Source organism: Vanrija pseudolonga, chromosome 5 (assembly GCF_020906515.1).
Source record: "Vanrija pseudolonga chromosome 5, complete sequence".
Lineage (NCBI taxonomy): Eukaryota > Fungi > Basidiomycota > Tremellomycetes > Trichosporonales > Trichosporonaceae > Vanrija > Vanrija pseudolonga.
Window position 1 is genome coordinate 1,925,804 of NC_085853.1, and position 20,615 is coordinate 1,946,418.

The 20,615-nt window shown below is 61.9% G+C and overlaps 8 protein-coding genes across 8 annotated transcripts; 3 read left to right on the forward strand and 5 right to left on the reverse strand.

The window, feature by feature from the left end:
• Positions 1-155: 155 nt before the first annotated feature.
• On the reverse strand, positions 156-2,401 carry SPAC9G1.05 (putative WD repeat-containing protein). Its single transcript, XM_062773957.1, has 8 exons — positions 2,362-2,401; positions 2,215-2,321; positions 2,135-2,177; positions 1,869-2,082; positions 1,445-1,814; positions 1,329-1,398; positions 567-1,291; positions 156-519 (listed from the first exon to the last, which is right to left on the reverse strand). Exons 1-8 carry the CDS (start codon positions 2,375-2,377, stop codon positions 217-219), a joined length of 1,848 nt encoding a protein of 615 aa, XP_062629941.1. The 5' UTR covers positions 2,378-2,401; the 3' UTR covers positions 156-216.
• A 496-nt stretch (positions 2,402-2,897) lies between these two features.
• Positions 2,898-3,971, forward strand: LOC62_05G007434 (uncharacterized protein; the record flags this gene model as incomplete). Its single annotated transcript, XM_062773958.1, has 4 exons — positions 2,898-3,142; positions 3,178-3,374; positions 3,417-3,668; positions 3,706-3,971. 4 exons carry the CDS (start codon positions 2,898-2,900, stop codon positions 3,969-3,971), a joined length of 960 nt encoding a protein of 319 aa, XP_062629942.1.
• A 48-nt stretch (positions 3,972-4,019) lies between these two features.
• On the reverse strand, positions 4,020-6,985 carry clr3 (Histone deacetylase clr3). The gene is made up of 11 exons (XM_062773959.1): positions 6,214-6,985; positions 5,889-6,177; positions 5,697-5,849; positions 5,548-5,660; positions 5,382-5,509; positions 5,155-5,344; positions 5,058-5,102; positions 4,776-5,011; positions 4,639-4,740; positions 4,441-4,600; positions 4,020-4,404 (listed from the first exon to the last, which is right to left on the reverse strand). The coding sequence occupies exons 1-11, from the start codon at positions 6,860-6,862 to the stop codon at positions 4,076-4,078; spliced, it is 2,394 nt and encodes a 797-aa protein (XP_062629943.1). The 5' UTR covers positions 6,863-6,985; the 3' UTR covers positions 4,020-4,075.
• A 280-nt stretch (positions 6,986-7,265) lies between these two features.
• On the reverse strand, positions 7,266-8,218 carry prmC (Release factor glutamine methyltransferase; the record flags this gene model as incomplete). The annotated part of the gene is made up of 2 exons (XM_062773960.1): positions 7,266-7,939; positions 7,975-8,218. 2 exons carry the CDS (start codon positions 8,216-8,218, stop codon positions 7,266-7,268), a joined length of 918 nt encoding a protein of 305 aa, XP_062629944.1.
• A 240-nt stretch (positions 8,219-8,458) lies between these two features.
• On the forward strand, positions 8,459-10,825 carry BPL1 (Biotin--protein ligase). The gene is made up of 2 exons (XM_062773961.1): positions 8,459-8,857; positions 8,896-10,825. Exons 1-2 carry the CDS (start codon positions 8,483-8,485, stop codon positions 10,801-10,803), a joined length of 2,283 nt encoding a protein of 760 aa, XP_062629945.1. The 5' UTR covers positions 8,459-8,482; the 3' UTR covers positions 10,804-10,825.
• A 52-nt stretch (positions 10,826-10,877) lies between these two features.
• On the reverse strand, positions 10,878-15,889 carry ARB_07867_1 (WSC domain-containing protein). The gene is made up of 2 exons (XM_062773962.1): positions 15,466-15,889; positions 10,878-15,431 (listed from the first exon to the last, which is right to left on the reverse strand). The coding sequence occupies exons 1-2, from the start codon at positions 15,629-15,631 to the stop codon at positions 10,945-10,947; spliced, it is 4,653 nt and encodes a 1,550-aa protein (XP_062629946.1). The 5' UTR covers positions 15,632-15,889; the 3' UTR covers positions 10,878-10,944.
• Positions 15,890-17,027: 1,138 nt separating this feature from the next.
• On the forward strand, positions 17,028-18,622 carry LOC62_05G007439 (uncharacterized protein). Its single transcript, XM_062773963.1, has 2 exons — positions 17,028-18,330; positions 18,372-18,622. The coding sequence occupies exons 1-2, from the start codon at positions 17,584-17,586 to the stop codon at positions 18,504-18,506; spliced, it is 882 nt and encodes a 293-aa protein (XP_062629947.1). The 5' UTR covers positions 17,028-17,583; the 3' UTR covers positions 18,507-18,622.
• Positions 18,623-18,769: 147 nt separating this feature from the next.
• LOC62_05G007440 (uncharacterized protein) lies at positions 18,770-20,485 on the reverse strand (the record flags this gene model as incomplete). The annotated part of the gene is made up of 1 exon (XM_062773964.1): positions 18,770-20,485. The coding sequence occupies one exon, from the start codon at positions 20,483-20,485 to the stop codon at positions 18,770-18,772; it is 1,716 nt and encodes a 571-aa protein (XP_062629948.1).
• Positions 20,486-20,615: the final 130 nt, after the last annotated feature.

A 20,615-nucleotide genomic window follows, 5' to 3' on the forward strand; every position in this document is an offset into this window, starting at 1 on the left:
CTCCAGAGGTGCGAGTGCCACACACCCACTACCCACTGCCACTCGCCCCCAGTCTGCCCTGGAACACACACCACAACAATCAGTGCCATCAACCCCCCCCCAACGGCCGTCTACCCCCACTGCATGCAACACTGCACGCTGCAACAAAGCCCAGCCTACACACTTTGATGCATCTCTAGACAAACAATGTGCCGCTGCAGCCAATCCGTCCCCACACTACGACGATTCTGGCACGTCCCACGTACGCGCGCAGGCGTCCGCACCCGCCGAGATCACCTTTGTCTCGCTCTCCCACGCGACGCCGCTCACACCACCAGGGTGCGCGTTCTTGATGGCCACGTTGCGCAGCACCTTGGACGGGTCCCAGATGTAGATGCTCTCGTCGGCACCGCCCGAGGCGAGGCGCTTGCCTGCAGGGGAGAAGGCGAGGCTCTCGATGCGACCAGTGTGGAACGTCCAGCGCGACGAGACGAGGACCGACTTGGCATTGACGTCGATGAGGACGATTCTGCCGGCGGACTGAAGCACAACGTCAGCTGACATCCACAAAGCCTCAGCAGACTTACATCTCCGGCCGCGAGGAGACCTCCGTCAGCCGAGAAGGCAAGGGAGAGAACGTCGCCCTTGTTGTCATCAAACTCGGCGACGACGTTGAGCTTGCCGCCAGAGACGGTTGCAAGGGTGACCTTCTTGGGACCAGTGCCGAGGGCGATCACGTCGCCGTTGGGGCCAGCGTGAGCAGCAACGGCGGTCAAGGCTCCGTCAATGTGGGTTGCCGAGCCACCAGAAGCAGGGACGATCTCGAGGCCAGTGGCCGACGCAACGTAAACACCGCTAGGCGTAGCAGCGAGACCTGTGGGCTGACTCTTGGTGGGTAGCGACGACGAGGTGAACTCATGGCCAGCAATGGTAGCGACCTTGTCGTCCCAGGCCGCAGTGAAGACCTTGTCCTGGCCGTTGGGCGCGATGCCGACGATGCGTGCCGAGTGACCCGAGCCGCCGACGTCTGAGCACTCGCCGTTGTTGACCGAGAACGCCTTGACGCTACCATCAAACGAGCCAGTGTAGAAGGTCTGCTCCTTGTCCAGCGCGGCAGCAGTGATGGCCTTGGTAGGGCCGTGGAGGACACGCCACTTGGCTGAGGGCTCGCGGACGTCGAAGACGTTGAGTTCGCCGGAGAGCGACACCGAGGCAACAGTGTTGGCGTTGGCGTAAACGACGCCGTTCTGCTGCGAGTTGACGTCGGAGCCGACAGCCCACTGCTGCGAGATCCTGGCAGTGGAAGCGTCCCCTGGGTATCAGCGCTAATCTGCGACCGAGTGACGTACACAGGGCAACGACGCCGTCAGCGCCAGCAGTCGCAAGCTTGGTCGAGTCGGGGCTCCAAGAGAGGCCCATCTGGTGGTGTCAGTTGATGTCTGCGACTGCTGGTAGGCCAACTCACCAAACTCCTCGTGGGGTCAACACCAGTAGCCTCAGCCTTAACCTCGGCAGTCTTGCCGTCGTAGAAGAAGAGCTTGCCATCCGAGCCGACGGACGCGAAGAGGTCACCGTTGGGCGAGAAGCCGACGTCGCGAACGAAGCGGGTGTGGGTGCTGATGATCTGGCGGTGAGCTACGTGCTGGACCTCGTTAAAGCTCACCTTGTCATACTTGAAGGGCACGGCAGTGTGGAACACGAGCGTGTTGTCGTCCGAGCCCGAGACGGCGCGGAAGGGGCGCTGCTGGCGGACGCTGAGCGCCGTGATGGGCTTGGAGTGGCCCGTGATTTCTCCGCACGACGAGCCCGAGTCGACAAAGAATGCCGCGCCAAACCTGCGCGGGTCGTCAGCTTGCACAGTCCATCGTCAGAAGCTTCGAAGTACCCACTTGTCCTTGCCCTCTCCACCAACAATGATACGCTTGCTCTCCGAGTCCCAGGCGAGGTCGTTGATCCTGCCGCTGATGGGGCGGATGCCGAGCTTGAGGATGTTCTCGGCGGGGTTGGTCACGTCCCACACGCGCACGTTGCCTGCGACGTCTCCAGATGCGACGTAGAAGCCCGAGGGGGAGAAGCGCGCGACGGTCGCGGTCTGGGTGTGCTCTGCGGCGTGTCAGGGGTGTGCTGGATGTCCAGTCACGGCTGCCCAACTCACGAGTGTACGCGTGCGCGACCGAGGGGTTGTTGATATCACGGATCTTTCATCAGCTCCCCGCCCACCCGCAGTGTACTCACGACCACGGCGCGTCCGTTGGTGTAGATGATCTTCTCGCCCTTGGGGTCGACGCCGAGCTTTGTGCTCTCCGAGCGCGCGGTGGCCGGGTTGGCGGGGTAGATTGGGCCTGCGGGTGAGCTGGGGCCCGTGAGTTCCTGCTAGCTCACCTGGCTTGTACGACATGCTTGCTTGCGAGGAGTAGGAGGGATGCAGCAGAAGGTTGAAGGATGGCTGCTTGGAGGCAGTGCGATGCGTGTGCGGCAGGCAGCGGTTGTTGCGTCACTCGTCATCGCAGCGTGGCACGAGACCACGTGGCAAAGGTGGAGGAGGACCAGTGGCTCTGGTTCTCCTCCGTGGCAGATTGTGACAGCTCCTCGACGCGACAGACGCCGTTCTCGGGATCCTGGCCATGCTCATGTCGACCCCGCAGCGCTGATCAATGCTGCCCAACGTCCCATGTACTCGATTAACACGCCGAAGCCGCACTGGCTTTGCAACCGCGGAACGGCCCACCACCCGCGGGACGCGTTTCAACCCCCACCGTCTCCAGGCACGCCGCAACGGCATTGCGGCTGGCAGCTTGTTGACAGCAGACTCTTTGCAAGGGGGTGGGTGGGTGGCCGGCCAGTGCAACCTAGATACGAAGCAGCTCCGCTCCCGCAATGCAATGTTGGAACTGCTCACTCCGCATCATCGCACACCCATGAGCTCGACATACCCATACACGCGCGTCTTCGCGCCGACGCTCAGCGTGACCGAGACGCACCGGCGGCGGTGGGGCGTGCTCCTCTTCGTGCTCGTGCTGCTCGGCGTCGTGTCGCTCTTCAGCACCATGATCCCCGATAACCCGAGCTACGGCGCGCCGCTGACGGTCGTGATGGCCGACTCGCGCGCGCCACACGTCCCGAACGAGGGCGAGGACGTGCCGTACTGGACCATCACGGCGCTGTGAGTCGCACCAGAGAGAGGAAGCTGACGCGCAGGCTCAACTACCAATACGCGCGGGAGCACGGCGCCGACTTTGTGTACATCGTCTACCAGCCCGACCACCCGCCTACGAGCTCCAACAGCCCGGTGTGTACCCACCCCCGGCTGGGGGCGCGCGCCGCGTCGTGGTGCAAGCTGCCTGCGGTGTGGGAAGTGCTGCGGACCAGGTCGTCGCAGAATGTCATGTTCCTCGGTAGGTTGAGGAGGAGGAGCAGGAGGGAGGCTAACGCGCCAGACACCGACGCCATCTTCCGCTCCACGACAGTCGCGCCGAGCCGCCACCTCGACCACCTCACGCCGTTCCGGCCGATCGGGTTCGTGTCCAACCAGCCATGGAATGATGGGGTTTGCGCAGGCTACTTCTTCGTCCGGAGGGAAGCGGCGTCGTTCCTCAAGGCGTGGTGGGACCAAGAGGTGCCGCGCAAGAATCTCCACCGGCTATGGGAGCAGGAAGCGCTGGACAAGCTGCTGGCGACCAGCGTGCCGCGTGAGTTACTGGTTCAGAGTGAAGCTGACGGTTGCAGACCACAACCAGTCGCTCGCCAACCCGCCATACGCCGACCAAATCGTCAAACTTGCCTCAGAGCGCCAGTTCAAGGTCGAAGACCCCCAGCAGCTCATCCTTCACATCACGTCCGAGGAGGCAAACCGCTATGCTCTGATTCGGGACCGTTGGGACCAGGTTACATCCCTCAAGGACCGCGATGGCTTGCGCGCGCTGCTCGACCAGGTGCCAATCGTGCGGATGAACGCCAGCGCAGTGGCAGTGATGATGGAAGAGGAGGTATAAGAGGACCCACCCGGTGTGCTTATTGCATTATGCATGCCACGTCAAATGCTACAAAACTATGCGCCGGGACGCTGACTCGACCCTCTCTACAAGCTCGTTCATGTCTATGCCGTGATAGCGGTCTGAGCATCAACGACGATACCGTTTCCGTTGCTGCTCGAGGCTGGCTCTGGCAACTTGGACGCCACAAACTCCTGGATCTGCGGGAAGACGTCGTTGAGCACCGCGACAACTGGCGACTTTGGCGACGTGAAGATCTGGCCGCCCAGTCGGCGGTGGAGGCGCTCCTCTTGGAGCAATGGGTGGACGTCGGGGACGTAGATGCGGCTCGCCTGTCGGAACCACGCTCTCTTCGACTCGTTCGCTGGGTCGGGCCTGACAAAGGAGTGAAGGCCGCCAACCTGCACGACGGCGCGCACCTTGTGCTCCACATCTGATGGTCAGCCAACTCTAGGCTGCATTTGCTCACCTCGGTGATTGACCAGCTCCATGAGGGCACCGCACGCCGATCCGTGGCCAATGAAGATGATGTCGGTGGCGTCTGTCAACTCAATGTAGTTGTCCCAGAGGTAGCGCATGAGCTTGCCCTCGAGCTTGTCGCCACTGTTGGAGACCATCTTTGGCTTATCCTGAAGCCGTCAGCGACGTCGAGTGGAATGACACCTACCCTGACAAACGTTGTTGGCAACCGCTTCAAGACATTGACGTCGATTAGGTTATAGTTGTTCTGCTTGGTCGCCCAGTCGACTATCAAGTCGGTGGTGTCGATCTTCCTGTCAGCACAGCCGCGTTTCGTCCGCTTACCAAGTAGCTCTTTGCCAAGTTGATATCCGTTGTCGTCACACCGTCCGTCTCCACTCGGAGGTTGCCAAAGTCGTGGGCAAAGACGACCAAGACTTTACTGCTATCAGGGCTGAAAATCCCCTCGGTGCAGATAACCTGGCTGGCGAACGCGTCGTTGAGTTCTTCACTCGCCAGGGGAATCTCAAACAGGCCGTACTGGGAGAACAAGTGGTGCGCCCGATAAATCTTCAGAATGTCTGGAGTTGTCAGCAAGAGCCCCAAAAAAGGATAGATACAACGTACCCGGGATGCCAGTAGTAGCCTGCGCACCGTTGGCCAGCGTCGTGACTGAAAAGTCAGCCCGATTTCCTCGCGACGATCGCCGCCACAAGTAACTCACCCTCTGGTTTCTCACACGACTTGACAGTGACATTCTTCCAGTACTTGGACTGGACCTTTGCCGCCTGCAGCACGACCTCTGTACCAGCCTCGCTGGCCTCCACCTCGCCGATATCGTCGGGAGTCTCGCCCAGGAGCACCCGGCCAACGGCGAGCGATGAGTCGGCAATGGCCTTGAGGTTGTATCCTCCCTGGAAGGTCAGCACCAAGAATCAGTCATTGGCTCACCTCGAGAGCAACGACAAGCTTGCCCTTCGCCAGCGCAGAGAGCATATGTGTCATATGGCCATAGCCGGCAGGCGAGACCTTACACTCGCCGAGCTGGTCACCGTCCGCGGCATCAAATCCTGCGGAGACTGGTGGGTTAGCCACAAGATACTGCGAGATAACCCACTGATGACAAGGTCTGGCGCAAACTCATATGCGATCGGCATGATGATCTTTTGGAACGCGTAGATGTAGTCACCGTCTCCAAATCCGCCAAAGGGCCAGGGAATGTTGACACAGCTGATGGGTTAGGCATTGATCATATCTGATACCCACTATCCCTCGCCCGCGCCGACGCCAACCATGTCGAGGGCCCCAAAGTCGCTTCCAGGATAGAAGCGTCCACCGTCATGACGGTGGATAGACATGTACAGGACGCTGGGATCGTCCCAGAACGCCCTCTGCGTTCCGTTACCATGATGCACATCCCTGCGCTGTCAGCCACTATCGCCCAGAGCACAACCTCACCAGTCGAGGATGAGGACCTTCTTGGCCAGCCCCTTCTGCTGCATCTCCCTGGCTGCGACGGCCACATTGTTGTAGAAACAAAAGCCCATGTGCTCGTCAGGCTCGGCGTGGTGTCCTGGTGGGCGGACGATGGCAAAGGCATTCCTGACTTCCCCTGTGCACACGGCTGTGCAGGCCGAGATGACACCGCCACACGACAGACGCGCACAGTGAGCCGTCTCGCGACAGACGTAGAGTGACAAGTTGTCATAGTACCCCTTGGACTCAACAATGTACTCGTCCGTGAGGACTTTATGTCAGCCCTGCTCCACTCTGCCAGACGTACGCTCCGTTCCCTGGACCTTGAGCCAGTGGTCCTCGTCGTGGACTAGTCTGACCTGGTCGTACGTGCACTCAATCGATGGCAGCTGCTTCATCTTCTTGATCAGGCCGTTGGACTTGAGGAGGTTGAAGATTCGCTTGATGCGCATCGGTTCCTCTGGGTGTCCGTTTCCAGCGTCTTGCACGTTGTCCGCCGTGGGGATATACCCGTCCTGGCAGTGCATCATCATGAGTGGGTCGTAGACGTATCCGGTGCGCGGGACCTTCCTGGCAACCACAGCCCCGCCAGTGGCAGCTACTCCGTTGTTTCCCAGGGCGAAGAGTGTGGCAGCACCGTTCGAGGCTCCCGCTGACGAATCGGTGAGGGAGATGATGGCCTGCCCATTCGGAGGTACTGAAGACGACGAGCTCGAAAGTCCCGTCAACCCTCCACTGCTCGCCTCGCCGTTGAGCTGGCCCAGAGCGAATCCGTTCGAAGAGGTGTCGACATCCATGACGGCGCTGTTGCCGAGGGCAGGGGAGGCAGTCTGGCCCTGGCTATCGATTGATTGAGACTGTCCCTCCCTCTGGAACTCCTCTACCAAGTTGGCAGCTGGAGCCAGCGAGTTTGAGCTCGAGGACGTGTCGACGTCCATGGCGTTTGGGTCGGACATGGGGTTGAGGAGGGAAGTGGGCGTTGGGAAAGTTCAAGAGGTCGAGAGACGCACCCTCGGGGTTTTATGTTGGTCTCTATTGATCCGCTGAACGTCCTCTCCGTCTTTGTCTGTTCGATCGGCACCTTTGAGACCCGAGGGTGACCTGTTGAGACGTGTTGAAGGTGGAGGGAGTGGAGGTTTGATGTTGACGTTTGAGATTGAGCAGCACCGTGTCGCGGAGGTGGTTGATCGTCATGAAAGATTTGATCCCGCTAATAGATGGTGGTTTGATTTGAACCATACTTTGATTCAGTCACGTGATTGTAATAGGCTTATTTGAATCAGAACAGTGGTCGTAATCGTTACTCCCTCGCTGTCAGTATTGAGGTGATGCATACAACATGAGTGGATAAAATGCAGCTTATAGTGTAGAAAGGACCATACGATCACGGCTGTACTGATCTTGCAGGACCTCAGTGCGGCCAGGGAGCATTCGCGACACGACCTCGCCCTGGTCGGCCCCAATCTCAACCGCGAGGCGGGGCACTCGAGCCAACTTGGGATCAGGCATGAGGATCTCCTGGGCCAGCTCGCCGATTCGATCATAGAAGGCAACCCCGTCACCAAACCCAGCCACTAGGCCACCTACGAGTGCCCGGCGGTCCTCGTACTCGCGCACCGAGTCGGGCAGGGCCTCCCATTCGGCCTGGGGGATGTATGGCGGGTTGGCCGTGATGATGTCGATAGGCTGGCCGCCTGTGGCTTCACGAACGGCGCGTGCAAAGTTCGCCAACATGACGTCGCCCTCAAATACGCTGACGCGCTCGTCACCAAGCAGCTTGATGTTGTCGCTGGCGAGGGAAATCGCCTCGGAGCTCAGGTCGACGCCGAAGCCTGCCGCAAACCGATCGCCGAGGAGGTGAGAGAGAAGCAGTGGGATGCAGCCTGAGCCAGTACACAGGTCGAGGATGCGGAGAGGACGGGAGACCCCAGCAAGTCGCTCAGCGTACGCCTCGACGACGAAGGCTGTCTCGGGTCGGGGTATGAGCGTCGGTGCGCGAGTGAGGAGGGTCAACGGCCCAAAGTCTGTGTTGCCTGCCGTGAGTGTGGCACAGAAGAGATCAACTCACCCAAGATGTACTGCAGAGGCTCGCCTTTTGATCGCCGTTCAACCATCTGCGCGATTGCCGACTCGGTGTCTTGCGGGCTGAGTCTCCGCTCACGGGCGGCGTCGCGGAGCCACCGAAGCTCATTCTTCGCCTCATGCTCGTCGAGCTCGGGGTTGCGCAGCAGCTGGTCCAGCAGGCCTGTCCGTGTCGTATATCGCCTACATGTCGTGTGCAAGGCTCGTGCCGCCGTTCGCCGACCGAGCATATGCAGCATGCGGCTTGATATTTGTTGTTGTTGTTGTTGCATGCATCTCTCCCCCAGTTGTCGTCTCCCCATAATCTCGGCGTTGACGGACTTTTTTGCTTCCGGCCGGCCGCGGACCCCACCGCCGGCTTGAAAGTGGGGATCCGATATGCGGTCGGCAGCCGGAGATCGAGCGGAACATGGACCTGGGGCTAAGTTGCTTTGTCGTCGACGCGCTCGACTTTCTCTCTACAACCTCCCACTCACTCACTCACTCCAACTCCAATGCCCGGCCCTGGACCATCACCGCACCAGGTCTTCGTCTACTCGGGTCCTGGCGTGTCGCCGCTCTCGCTCTCGCACACGCTATTGACGCTCTCGCTCCAGCTACTCCCCCACTACACGGTCCAGCCCATCACGGCGGCTGTCCTCGCAACCGAGCCTTGGGAGCCGACGTGCGCGCTCCTCGTTATCCCCGGTGGCAGAGACCTCCCGTTTGTCGAAGAGCTCTCAGTCAAGACGAAGGTCACTCGCCGCATCGCAGAGTTCGTTCAGGAGGGCGGCAGGTACCTCGGTATCTGTGCCGGCGCCTACTTTGGTGCGGCCGAGGTCAAGTTTGACGTTGGCGGGAACAAGGAGGTCGTCGGGAAGCGTGATCTCGTGAGTGAACTGCCCCGGCCGAATACTCACACCACCAGGCCTTCTTCCCCGGTGCAGCTGTCGGACCTACATTCCCTGGCTTTGACTATGGATCCGAGGCCGGCGCCCGAGCCGTCGGCATTGTGGTCGACGGCGGCAAGCGCGTGCTAGACAACCTCTACTACAACGGCGGCGGACACTTCATCCTCCCTGCTCAGCTCCCCTCCGACGTCGAGGTCGTGGCGCGGTACGCCGAGCCGCCAACACCCGAGGCCAATGTCGCGGCCGTGCAGATTTCAAAGGGCAAGGGCAAGGCCCTCCTCTGCGCGGTCCACTTCGAGTACCCACTCCAGGACCCGCCGTCGCGTGATGCCATTGCGAAGCTCGCCAACCCACCAGACGAGCTCGTGATTGAGCAGAACGAGAAGGACAGGAAGGCATGGGTCGGAACCCTCCTCTCGAACCTCGGCATTAGGCTGCCCTCTGAGCAGAAGACGGCGACCGGCGCTCAGCTCAAGGGCGAGGAGGATCCGCACCTCCTCCTTCACCCAACCCACCCGTCGCCAATTTTCGTCTTCTCCCACCCCAGCCTTCCCGAGCTAGCCACTAACGCTTTCGGCGCCTCGACCATCAACTCCAAGCTGAAGCTTGGCCCCGGCAAGTGGGAGACGTTGCAGGACGCCAACGACAAGCTCGAGATTGGACCAGTCGACCTCCTTGAGCCTGGTGTGCCGTCCAACCTTGCCAAGAGGCGACGAACGGAGCCCGAGTACCCCCCAGCGGTGCAGGAGCTTACTCTGGACGACGGCCCTGTCCCGCCGCAGCCACCAGACTTTCACGCTCTCACCAAGACCATCTTGCTTCCCGGAAAGGCGCAGTACTCGGCGGACTGGACACCCTTGTTCAACATTGACACCTATTGGGCGGAGCTGGACGCTGTGCGGAAGCGGGCCGGTCGCAAGACTGGCGTTCTGCGCCGTGACGAGCTCTCAAAGACTGGCGGACAGCGTCCTGCCGTCGGAGATCTCATCTTCTACGGCGAGACCGTGACCAGCACACAAACAATGCTCGACCGCAACCCCATTCTGCTCAACGGCCTCCCCGCCCCTCTCACGTTCACCGCGTCCTTCCAGCTGAGCGGCCGTGGACGAGGGTCGAATGTCTGGCTGTCCCCGGCAGGCTGTCTGCAATACACCATCCTCCTCACCCTCCCCGCCAACATGGCCAACAAGATGATCTTCATCCAGTACCTGGCGGCATTGGCAATCTGCGAGGCCATCGACGACGATGGCCGCCTCGGTGTGCGCATCAAGTGGCCGAACGACATCTACGCCGAGGTGGAGGGTGTGGGCGGCACCAAGGTCGGCGGCGGGGTCAAGGGCCGTGCCAAGCTGGGCGGTATCCTCGTCAACACCAACTACGTCAATGGGCAGTGGAGGATTCTTGTCGGCTGCGGAGTCAACGTCCTGAACGCGCTCCCGACCACCTCCGTCTCGACGCTGCACGACCTCCTGGCAACGCGCGCGGCTGCATCTGGCTCGTCGCGCGACCTCCCACCACCACCATCGATGGAGGGCACGTTTGCGCGCATCATGCACTCGTTCGAGGTCAAGTGGGAGCAGTTCCTCGCCGACAAGGGTTTCGACGGCTTCATGGACGAGTACCACTCTCGCTGGCTCCACAGCGGGCAGGAGGTGACGCTCACGACGGTCACCCCGCACCAGCGCCTGCGCATCCAGTCCATCACCCCCGACCACGGCCTCCTGCGCTGCGTGCCTCTTGATGGCGGACGCGCGACGACATCGGGCCTCACGCCGCTGTATGACCGCGACACAGACGGGGGAGGCTACGACGACCGCTCGTCCAAGGGCTGGTCGTTTGGCTCGTCGGCGACACAGTACGTCGACCTGCAGCCCGACGGCAACAGCTTTGACCTCATGAGCGGCATGATCAAGAAGAAGGTGTAGGGATCTGGTTTACATTGCATGCATTCATCAGTTGTAGGGGAGGGCGGGGCCGGTGACTGACGGCTGACCTCCTGGGCCTGTTCTGATGCTGCTGACTTCGGAGCAATGCATTTCTAACTGTCCTAATACCCAAGAGAATACTTAAAGTTTGACGTGACCCCTGCGGCGCTGGGCTTTGGCAGTGGTGGTGGTAGAAGCCGCCGACGCCAAGCTGGGAGTGGCGGACGTGGCTGTGGGAGGTGCAGTTGTTGGCGCCGCGGCTGTTGTAGTGGGCACCGCGGACGTCGGGGCTGCGGCTGTGGAAGACACAGGCTTTGAGCTGGCCGCAGCAGACGAGGCGGACGAAGCCGCACTGCTAGCGACGGAGGTGCTGCTCGAGGCTGCTGAACTCGAGCTAGCAGCCGAGCTGGACACCGCCGAGATCGACAGTGGCGCAGCCATCGCGGCAATGTTGGGCTGCCCTGGCGGGTTGACCCAGAAGGTCGACACTCTACCGCTGAATCCGCAGAACTCGTCGGGGTTGCCACCGCAGCCCGAATTGCACAACTCGTCGGGGAGCATGACGCTGGTCGGGAGCGAGGGCGCGCAGTAGCAGTAGTAGAGGAAGACGGAGAAGACGGACGAGCCCTGGCCGGCACACGTGTTACGGCACATGTCTGTCGACATGGCGCGGGACACGAGGACCTGGGGACCGAGACTCGCGTCGTTGCCAAAGCATCCGACGTAGCCTGGCGCGAAGCCCACGCTCGTGTTGGTGCTGGGCTTGGTCGCGTCAAAGATGCTGACAAAGGTGCCGGACCCGCCGCAAATCTCGCTTGCGTTGTGCCTGCACGGAGTGGTGCACCCCGCCGCTGGCGCCGGCGCGCCGTAGACGCTTGTCGAGTTCGTGCAGGCGCAGTTGCCGCCGTAGTTGATCCCCGCGACGGAGTACCCGCGCACATTACACGTCCGCTTGCAGTACGTGATGTCGACGTAGGACGCGTTGACCTGGTAACCTGCGTTGGCGAAGAGCGTCGCCGAGTTGGTGAAGCAGCCCTTGGAGGTCGGGTCGGTGGGCGTGTTGTTGCCGCCGCCGGGGGTGGCAGGGTTGGTGATAGACGTGTCCCAGATGCTCATGGAGGCGCCGGTGCCACATGTGGCGGTCGAGTCACCGGGGCATACGGCGTTGCACTCGCTGTTGGCCACGGGGTACGCGAGCGTGTTGGACACGAGCGAGTTGCCGCAGAAGCAGATGCGGCCAGACGACGTACCCGCGTACTTGTAGCCGGCCTCGGCGCAGGTCTTGGCGCACACGGGATTGGAGATTGTAGCGGCGTTGAGCACCTGTGTCGTGAGGGGGAAGTCGGTGCCCTTGCGGAAACAGCCGACAAAGCCTTGCGCGTTGGGCTTGGGTACGATTGAGGCCGAGACGCCCGTGAGCGAGATGTTGTACACTGCCGAGGCGGCGTTGGTGGACGAGCCACAGAACTGGGCCGAGTTGCCGTTACACGCGCCCGTCATGCACACGGCATCGGGGACCATCTGACTCGGCATGCCGCTGCCGCAGTTGCAGATGCCAGGAGTGCGCAGAGCCATGAGCGAGTAGCCAGCCGCGGCGCAGTACTGCGCGCAGTTCTCGATCGTCATGGCCGAAGTGGGTAGGTAGACCTTGTTAATGACGGCCGTGCCGTCGTAGTAGCATCCGATGAAGCCCTTGACGCCGTTGTTAGCGCTCAGGTACGGCGTGTAGACGTCCATGTAGGCCGCTCCGCCGCACGACTGCGAGGCGTCGCCGGTGCACGGAGTCGTGGTGCACAGCGCGGATGGGGCACGAACGGCGCCAGTAAGCGCTGGGCCACAGTAGCAGTACCGCCCATTCAAGACGCCGGCGTATGTTGCCCCCAGGTTGAAGCACTCGCTCTGGCACAGGGCGGGGGTAAGGTAGTTGTTTCCGTACAGCACCGTCGGGAGGATGTGGGTCGAGGTATCGGCGTAGCACCCGACCCAGCCCTTGGGCTTGACCGGCGCACCGACGCCGACCGTGCTGTAGACGCTCTGCGCCTGGGGTCCGCCACACTTCTGGGCTGAGTTGCCGTTGCAGGCCGACGAACATGACGAGGCGGGGAGGGTGCCGCCGGTGCCAACCCACGCGTTGCCACAGTTGCACGTGTTTCCGGCGTAAAGGCCCGCGAGGGAGAAGCCGAGCTCCTTGCAGCCCGAGGTGCATGCCTCGACGGTGAGAGCGGTGAACTTCCACGTGCCACCGCTGAGGCCCTTGCCCGTCGCGTCCGAGTAGCAGCCGGTGAGCGCGCCACTGGCAGACGCTGACGGCGCGGCAGACGAGGTAGATGAAGCTGGAATCGAGGCGGAGGCTGAGGTGGACGACGGCGTTGCAGACGTGGTAGTGGGCTTGGTCACGGGCCAGATGTCGACGTAGCCGGATCCGCCACACGTCAGAGTGCTGTTTCCCGGACACAACGCCTTGCAGAACGTGGGTGCTGGGTAGCGAGGCGTCGCAGGAGCCGCCTTGCCGCAGTAGCAGTTGCTGCCCTGGGTACCGGCGTACAAGTAGTTGAACTGGGCGCAACCGGCGATACACGTCGCCGGGGTCATCTTGGGGTCGGAGAAGGTGTAGTCGTTGAAGGGCAAAGCTGCTGCCGAACCGGAGTAGCACCCGATCCAGCCGGGGTAGTGGGACGCGTTGAGCTGGGCTATGCTGAGGGTGCTCGCTGAGGACAGGTACAGGTCGACGGCGCCGGAAGAGCCACACCACTGGGTAGTGTTACCTGGGCACTTGACATTGCACTCCGAGTCGGGGAGGTCCTGGCCCAGGTTGAGCGTGCTTCCGCAGATACACGTCACAGTACCAGTCACAGCCGCGTACTTCGCGCCGAGCTCGTAGCAGCCGTCCTTGCACAAGTTGGTGGTCATGACGTTGGACACGAACGAGACACCACCGGTGACGGCCAAGCCGCTCGACGGGCGGGCATAGCATCCCTGGAGGCCGGGATCGCGTGCAATGTCTCCCTTGCTCAAGTCGACACCGGTGATGTTGAAGAACTGGCCGTACCCTGACGAGCCGCACATCTCGGTCGTGTTCCCGCGGCAAGGGACGTTGCAATACGAGTCGGGCACGATACCGCCGTCGTACAGTGACGTGTCGTTGCCACACGAGCAGTACAGGCCAGCGCGAATCAATGCCCAGTTGGCCTTCTTGTCGTAGCAGGCCTGGGTGCACGTCGCGGTGGTCATACCGACCGAAGTGTAGCTGTATGTGGCGCGCGAGAGCAGGCCGTTGGGTGTCGTCACGAGGCAGCCGGCGTTGAACTGGTCCATCCGGGGTGCGGCAGGCTTGGAGCCAGCCCACCACACTTGAACCGCATTGTCGCCTCCACACAGTTGGGAGCTGTTGCCGGGACAAGGCAGCGTGCACATGCCTGGGTACACCAAGGCGGTGGGGAGGATGCCGTTTCCGCACGAGCACTTCCATGTACCGGCCGCGCCGCCACGACGGCTCACCGAAGCATACGTGTAGCCGTTCGCGACGCACGCCGTCTGGCATCGGTCGACAGTGAGGTTCTGGTCGACAAAGTCGAACCACTGGGTCTTGTCAAACTCGGACTGCGAGATGAAGCACTCCACAGGGTACCATCCTGGCGCCGTCGGCGGGTTCCAGAGCCTTGGGTCGGGGGTTGGCGCCACAGTCGGGCCCATGGTCCCCAGCAGACTGGACTGGAGGGGGATGCCTGGAACTGGAGGGTTGCAGGTCGGCTTGGGTCCGGTTGCAGCCCAGATGGGGTTGCATCCAGGCAGGGCGGAGAGCGCGACGTAGTCTGCCTGGCCGGTCGGCTCCTTCAATTCTCCAGCGACGGGCGGAGTGCATGCCTTTCCTGTCGCGATGTTGTGCGAGGCACCGAAGATGGGGCAATCCTCGAATGGCAACTCGGCGCCAATGTCGACACAAGTGCCAGATGCGTTGAGCGCAGCGCTGAGGACATCCATGTCCCAGCCGTTGACAAAGTCACCGTGGGCACCGTAGCCCGTCATGTCGCCAAACGACCAGATGAGGTGGTTGTCGACCGTGACACCCGGGGCCACATTGTTCGTGTCCCAGGTTCCCTCGAACATGATCTGGGGGATGCGGATCGGGTGTGTCCATGGGCAATTGCCGTCACGGGGGATGAAGGCACCAGCAGTGGCCGCAGGGTAGGTGACGTGCGCGCTGTTCGGGAGCCAGAGGTTGATTCCATCCCAGCACTGGGGGAGGAAGACCTCGACTCGGAGGCCATACGGGCAGTCGCGGCCACACTTGAAGCCATCGCACTCGAGGGGGTTGTTCAAGTTCTTGTTGACCTGGCATGAGATTTTGACAATCTTGATGTCTTGGGCTGTACGAGTGTTGATTGAGCCACCCAGCATGCGCATGCCCTTGGGGAACGGGGTGACCTTTTGGACGGGTGAGTTGCGGGCGAGGTGGTAGTAGAACCGGAAGAAGGGCTTCATGGGGATGAAGGGCTTGGCCAGCTTGGAGTCGTACCAGTACAGCTCTGGCAACCAGTACGCCGACTTGTCGGCCTGGATGGAAACACTCGAACATGTGCCAGCGTTGTATAGGTCGTAGTTGTACGCTGCTCGGAAGTTGTTGCTGCCTATGTGTCAGCTGTGTATACCCTCGGTACGCACCAAAGATCTTGTGCATGTGCGCCGCCTGCGCGTTCGGGAAGAGGACTGGGTCCAGTTGTTGGGTGCTCAGCACTTGGATGTTGTCCATGTGCCACGCGTCGGGGGCACCGAACGCGGGCGCCACGAGCGCCGCGGCGAAGACGATGGCTGAGAGCGGGCTCCACATTGTGCCGGACAGTGTGGATGTTGTCGTCGTATCCAGTATCCAGCCTGGAGATGGGAGAGGAGGAGTGCTGCGCTCTGATCTCTGCTGTCTCTTTTATCGGCGGGGGGCAAGAGCGCGTCCTGGTCTGATGGGCCGCCAAACCCCAGGCCTCCGCAGGCCCTAACAGCCTGACCGTTGTGACCGTCCTTGCGGTTGGAGACGGCTCTTGTCCGCGCCCATGACCAGAGATAGCATAAGCTCAAGCCTAGAAAGCTTGAATGCCCACAGACGCCGCGGCGCACACGTTCAGCGGGTCACCCTTGAATCCGGCGTGAATGGGGCTCAGCGTCATGTGCTGGTAGGTGGAAAGAGATTATCGAGGGAAGGCTGCGAAACAGGCACCGTGCCGTGGTGGTGCGGTGAAGTGGCCGCGACTGTTGAGGCGCCGTTCGGCGCTGCGGATGCTGAGGTTCGAGATGCAGGTGAGACATTTCGACGACCAGGGCCGGCGGCGCGATAGGACTGGAGCACGTTCTCTGCAGGGTGAGTGCACAGGACGAGAGAATGCGAGAGAGTCACTTACAATAGATAGCCTTGCTGTGGCGCGGCGGTTAACAAAGAGTTGTGAAAAGAAGTAAAGGAAGTCGCCGCTGAATGAAAGAATGGTCGGGACCGTCGGCAAGTGGTCAGGCGTTGGAGAAGGCTGGTGGAGGGTGGAGGGAGACTGACCTGGAGCCGTAATGGCGCATGCTGGGCGCCAGTGACGACGGGGGCGTGGGCCACAGGGTAGTCATGTCGAGTCTGACAAGGATAAGCGAAGCAAGCACAATGAAAGTAGTTGACAGAGGTGTCCTGGGCCAGAGGTCAGGAAAGCGCCACAGTCGCCGCGTCAGCGCCACCAGTGGCGCTTGGCTTCAGGACTAAAGTCGCCGTAGGTATCAAGAACACGCCGGCGCTGTCCGCACGGCGTAGAACGGCCAATGACAGCCAGCAACAGGGCATATGTAGGCAGTCCAGAACAACAGAGTTCGAAGCCGTGCCTTTGGCGCAGAGTCGCGTGTGCCCTCCAGTGTGCCCTCCACTTGGGTCGGTCGCAGAGGTGGAGAGAAGCCTCGGCTCAGGACGCTGGGTGCCGTGGTTCAACTTGGCCCAAGCCTTGGACGCGCCTCTCGAGTGCCTTGTAACGGCTCATTATCGGCAGCGGCAGCTGGATCCCATTGTCTGCCCGGGTAGGCAGAGAACCCAGCGCGCACGGCTTCCGGCGGTCCACCCGTCGGCCGAAGCGAAGCCGCCGCGGCGTGGGCGAACGGCGGCGAGTCTCGGCTGGAGACGGGTAGCCAGCCAGCGATGAAGTGACACTGTGTGGATCTCATAAATGAATCCGGGGTTACGTCTCGTGGTGTCGAATCCATCCGGGGCTGAGGCTGGGGCTGAAGCTTGCATCTGGGCTGTTCTCGTCAGCTGAATCGGATTGAGCGGAAGGTGGAAGGCGGCGGCGGGGTCGCAACAGGCTCAATGGGTGGCGCTGGGGCCCACGATTTTCGTCTGATTTGCAGGTACGTAGGAACAGAGTCGGTCGTCGTCGCGTCGTCGTGGCAGCCGATACCATGGGCGAGGCAGAAGCGGCAACAGCAACAGTGGCAGCACGCTTGGGCCGAGCTATCGCATCCTTGGCACCATCAGCGGCACGCATCGTCGCATCGTCGCGGGGTCGGGTGAGCACATGCTAAAGCCGCCTCTCCGCCCCGCCGGGCGTTGGGGCTCGGCGTGGAGCGCGCTCGGGGCAGCCATCAGCGGGGTCCGTGCGTGAATAAGCTACGAGGGAGGGCGAGCGAGCGAGCGGGCCAGCAGCGGGCAACAGCGCGAACGAGCATCGCTGTTCATCTTGTCACCATGTCCACTGTCTGTTCTGTCTGTCGCTCTAGACTTGCTTGCCGTTCACCCAGGCCTTTGCTACCACCCCACCCCGCACCATGCCGCGCGACCTCGACCTCGGGATAAACCTGTTCGCGCCCGACCGGTCGCCCCTGCCCTCCCCCTTGCCGCGGACGCTCAACCTGCCGCCTACGCGACCAAACAGCCCGCTACCCGATCTGGACATTGCGCACCTGGCGCCGGAGGAGGCCGCCGAGCTGCTGTCCGAGCGCGCCGCGGCGCTCGACGCGCGCGAGGCCGACCTCGCCGACCGCGAAGCCGACCTGGCCGACTTCAGCGCCGACGTCGACACGCACCATGCCGCGCTGGACGACTACGCCGCGAGCCTGAGCGAGCGCGCGCGCGAGCTCGAGGCGTACGAGCACAAGCTGTTCAAGTACCACCGCGCTGTGCGGCGGGAGCGCGTCGCGATGGCTGCTGCTGCCGCGGCGCGCGCCAGCGCGCCCCCGCCGCCGTTGGTCGTCATCTCCGAGCCCGTGTTCGAGGGGCACCAGTACGAGGCGCTCGCGGGCGGCGTGGGGGAGGGGGAGAAGGCCGGCGACCCTGCGCTCGCGGCAAAGAGCGCAGATGCGAACGAGGGCGAGGCGGACGCCGCGCGGAGGGAGGTGCTCTCGCACTCTGGGGGAGACGTGCGCTCGCTGCTGTCCCATGTCACTTCGCACATTGCCCTCCTGGACCGGCTGGAGCGCAGCAGTGCGCTAGAAGCGGGGGATGAGGCGGGACAGAATGCGTTGCGAGCGCTTGCGTTGTTGGATATGAGGATCCGCCAGGTCCTGAAGCGAGCAGTGAGTGTGGGTGTGCTGTTAGCCGTGCTGACCGACTGCAGGTCTGGGCAGAGGAGAGCCAGTCGGATACCGAAGCAGAGGACACCGACGACAGCGACGACGAGTTTGTCGAGTACGGCCATTGCAGCGTCGTTGCCCATGTACGTCACAGTTCGCTGCCCGTAGAGCTAGATTAGAGGTACCCAGGGGGGTTGGTTAGAGAGTGAGGGAGGAGGGGACGTGAGTGTGGCACCATTTTTCGCTCATTTCACCAGCTTTTCATGTTGACATGTGACAGAATGCATAGAGTACACGGCTGGGGCATTGGTTTGTGCGGTTTGAGGTGAAGGGGATGAGGCAATCACAGGGCCTCCGTCTACATGACTTGCGCGAGGCCCACCGCGATGCTGGTGTTGATGTTGGTGTTGGTGCCGAGAGCACTCGATGGTGCTCGGCCCTGTTACGTGATGTCGTTACTCCCCGCGGGAGACACGCTCTCCTCTGTATGACCTGTCTCATCTTGACTCATATCGCGGTGTTCGGTTGGGTCGTGGCTGACCCCACCAACTTGAGAGTGTGGGCCAAGGGAGGGGATTGCTGACGTGGAGTCGTCCTCGGTGTCGTCAAGCGTTATCGGCGCCTGCAGTACCGATTCGAGTTCCTCTACAGAGCATTGGAATCCAGACATTTCGGTCGAAGGAGGTCTGCCTAGCGCACTGAGGCGTTGTTCCTCGACACCATCGATGTCCTTAAATCGGAGGAGGAGCCCGTCGGTTCGAATACGCTTCGGACGTGTCGTCGCCACCATCGATCCCGCATCGCCGCCGGTACTTGCTGACCGCCGCTCGTCTAGCGACTTTAGGAACGACCACGCTCCGGTACGATTAAGGATCCCAACTCCTTTTGAAACACATGTTTTGATTGACGGGGGAATGGAGGAGGGGTCCAACTCAGCGAGTGGAGTCCGTTCCTCGCCAGGCTCGGGCTTCACGAGACAGTTGGCAAACATCCGAGCCGCCCTCTGCTCCCTGTTCTGCGTGTCCCTCGTCGCCTTGCGGTTAAGTTGGTCGAACAGCTCCATGTCTGTGAGGGAGCCGAGGAGCCCGCGGAGTCGCGCCGCGTGTTGGTCGACCTCGGTGCGGCGGAAGTGGATCGAGCGCTGGCCGGGACTGGCGTTGAGGCCCATGGTACGGAACTCGTCGGCGGCGGGTGGCGGGGTGGCGGGTTGTAACCGAGGCCTCGGAGATGGGGGCGGAGTGGAGAATCGCTGAGGGTCGGGCTCGGCCTCGTGCGAGAGCGGCAGTGACACATTGACGTCCGACTCGTCGACCTTGGCCTCGGCGGGCTGTGGAGTCGGGGCGAGTAGGTCCGGGAGGATTGACGCTGTCCACTCCGCCACGATGTTGTGCGGGAGAAGGCGTTGCGGTACCTCGAGACTAGAGCTTTCGAGCTTGTTGCTTCTCCGAAGCCGCAGAATCCGAGCATCGTGCGTGTCTTCGTAGTTCTGAATCGAGGCGGTATAGTCGACAAACACTGCGCGACACTCGGCGAGGATTGCACCGCGGTCGTCGTGGCTGCTTATTGGAGGCTCTACCCACTGCTCCTCGCTCTCGGCCATATCCCCTAAGCCGTCGTCCACCACGTCGGCATCCCACTCTTCCTCGACCTCATCCAACACGCCCTCGATCTTCCCTCGGCGGTACTCCATATGGGAGATGACACTGCGTCCCGAGCGCTGTGCACCCGTGAAGCCGTCATACGAGCCCCATTTCAGGCGGGAGCCGAGGCGGTTAGCCATGGCCTTGTCCTTGTGGCCACTAGCCTCGGCGAACAAGGCTTTGAGTGGCATCTTGAAGCGGCGCTCGTTGTTGCGGTGTGTCTCGCGCTTCGGCTTGGGCGCGTCGTCTGGCTCGTCGCTCGGCTTGCGCTTGTTGCTACGCGGGGGCGGGGGCTGGCCGGGGAGCTGGAAGGCGAGGAGGGGTGCATCAGCTGAACGATGGCGGGTGCGGAGTGCGGACGGGAGGGGGTACGAGGAAGGCATGGTGGGCAGATAAGGTGTCACGCTCGACATGGTGGCGAGCGCTGGTGGAGGGGTGGCGACACGCTCGTCTGGTGGTGTTGGCGGCATGTGCTGTATAAGTGATAACGAGTCCATGATTGACCAGTAGAAGGACATCACGACTATGGAGTGGGAGTGAGGAAGGAAGGGTGCGAATGATGATGATGATGAGACAGTGAAGGGAAATCAATCAGTCAACAAAGTCGGTTGGTGGCGATCACGGCTGGAGCACAACCCACACCCGAAC

Coding starts and splice junctions, on each gene's coding strand:
- ARB_07867_1 (XM_062773962.1), bottom strand. CDS start 15,631: ATGTGGAGCCCGCTCTCAGCCATCGTCTTCGCCGCGGCGCTCGTGGCG. Junction 15,432..15,465: donor GCACATGCACAAGATCTTTG/GTGCGTACCGAG, acceptor GCTGACACATAG/GCAGCAACAACTTCCGAGCA.
- BPL1 (XM_062773961.1), top strand. CDS start 8,483: ATGCCCGGCCCTGGACCATCACCGCACCAGGTCTTCGTCTACTCGGGT. Junction 8,858..8,895: donor TCGTCGGGAAGCGTGATCTC/GTGAGTGAACTG, acceptor TCACACCACCAG/GCCTTCTTCCCCGGTGCAGC.
- SPAC9G1.05 (XM_062773957.1), bottom strand. Junction 1,292..1,328: donor TGACGGCGTCGTTGCCCTGT/GTACGTCACTCG, acceptor GCTGATACCCAG/GGGACGCTTCCACTGCCAGG. Junction 520..566: donor GTCTCCTCGCGGCCGGAGAT/GTAAGTCTGCTG, acceptor GTTGTGCTTCAG/TCCGCCGGCAGAATCGTCCT.
- clr3 (XM_062773959.1), bottom strand. CDS start 6,862: ATGTCCGACCCAAACGCCATGGACGTCGACACGTCCTCGAGCTCAAAC. Junction 5,850..5,888: donor AAGGTCCTCATCCTCGACTG/GTGAGGTTGTGC, acceptor CTGACAGCGCAG/GGATGTGCATCATGGTAACG. Junction 4,741..4,775: donor ACTTGGCAAAGAGCTACTTG/GTAAGCGGACGA, acceptor GCTGACAGGAAG/ATCGACACCACCGACTTGAT.
- LOC62_05G007439 (XM_062773963.1), top strand. CDS start 17,584: ATGCCGCGCGACCTCGACCTCGGGATAAACCTGTTCGCGCCCGACCGG. Junction 18,331..18,371: donor GCCAGGTCCTGAAGCGAGCA/GTGAGTGTGGGT, acceptor GACCGACTGCAG/GTCTGGGCAGAGGAGAGCCA.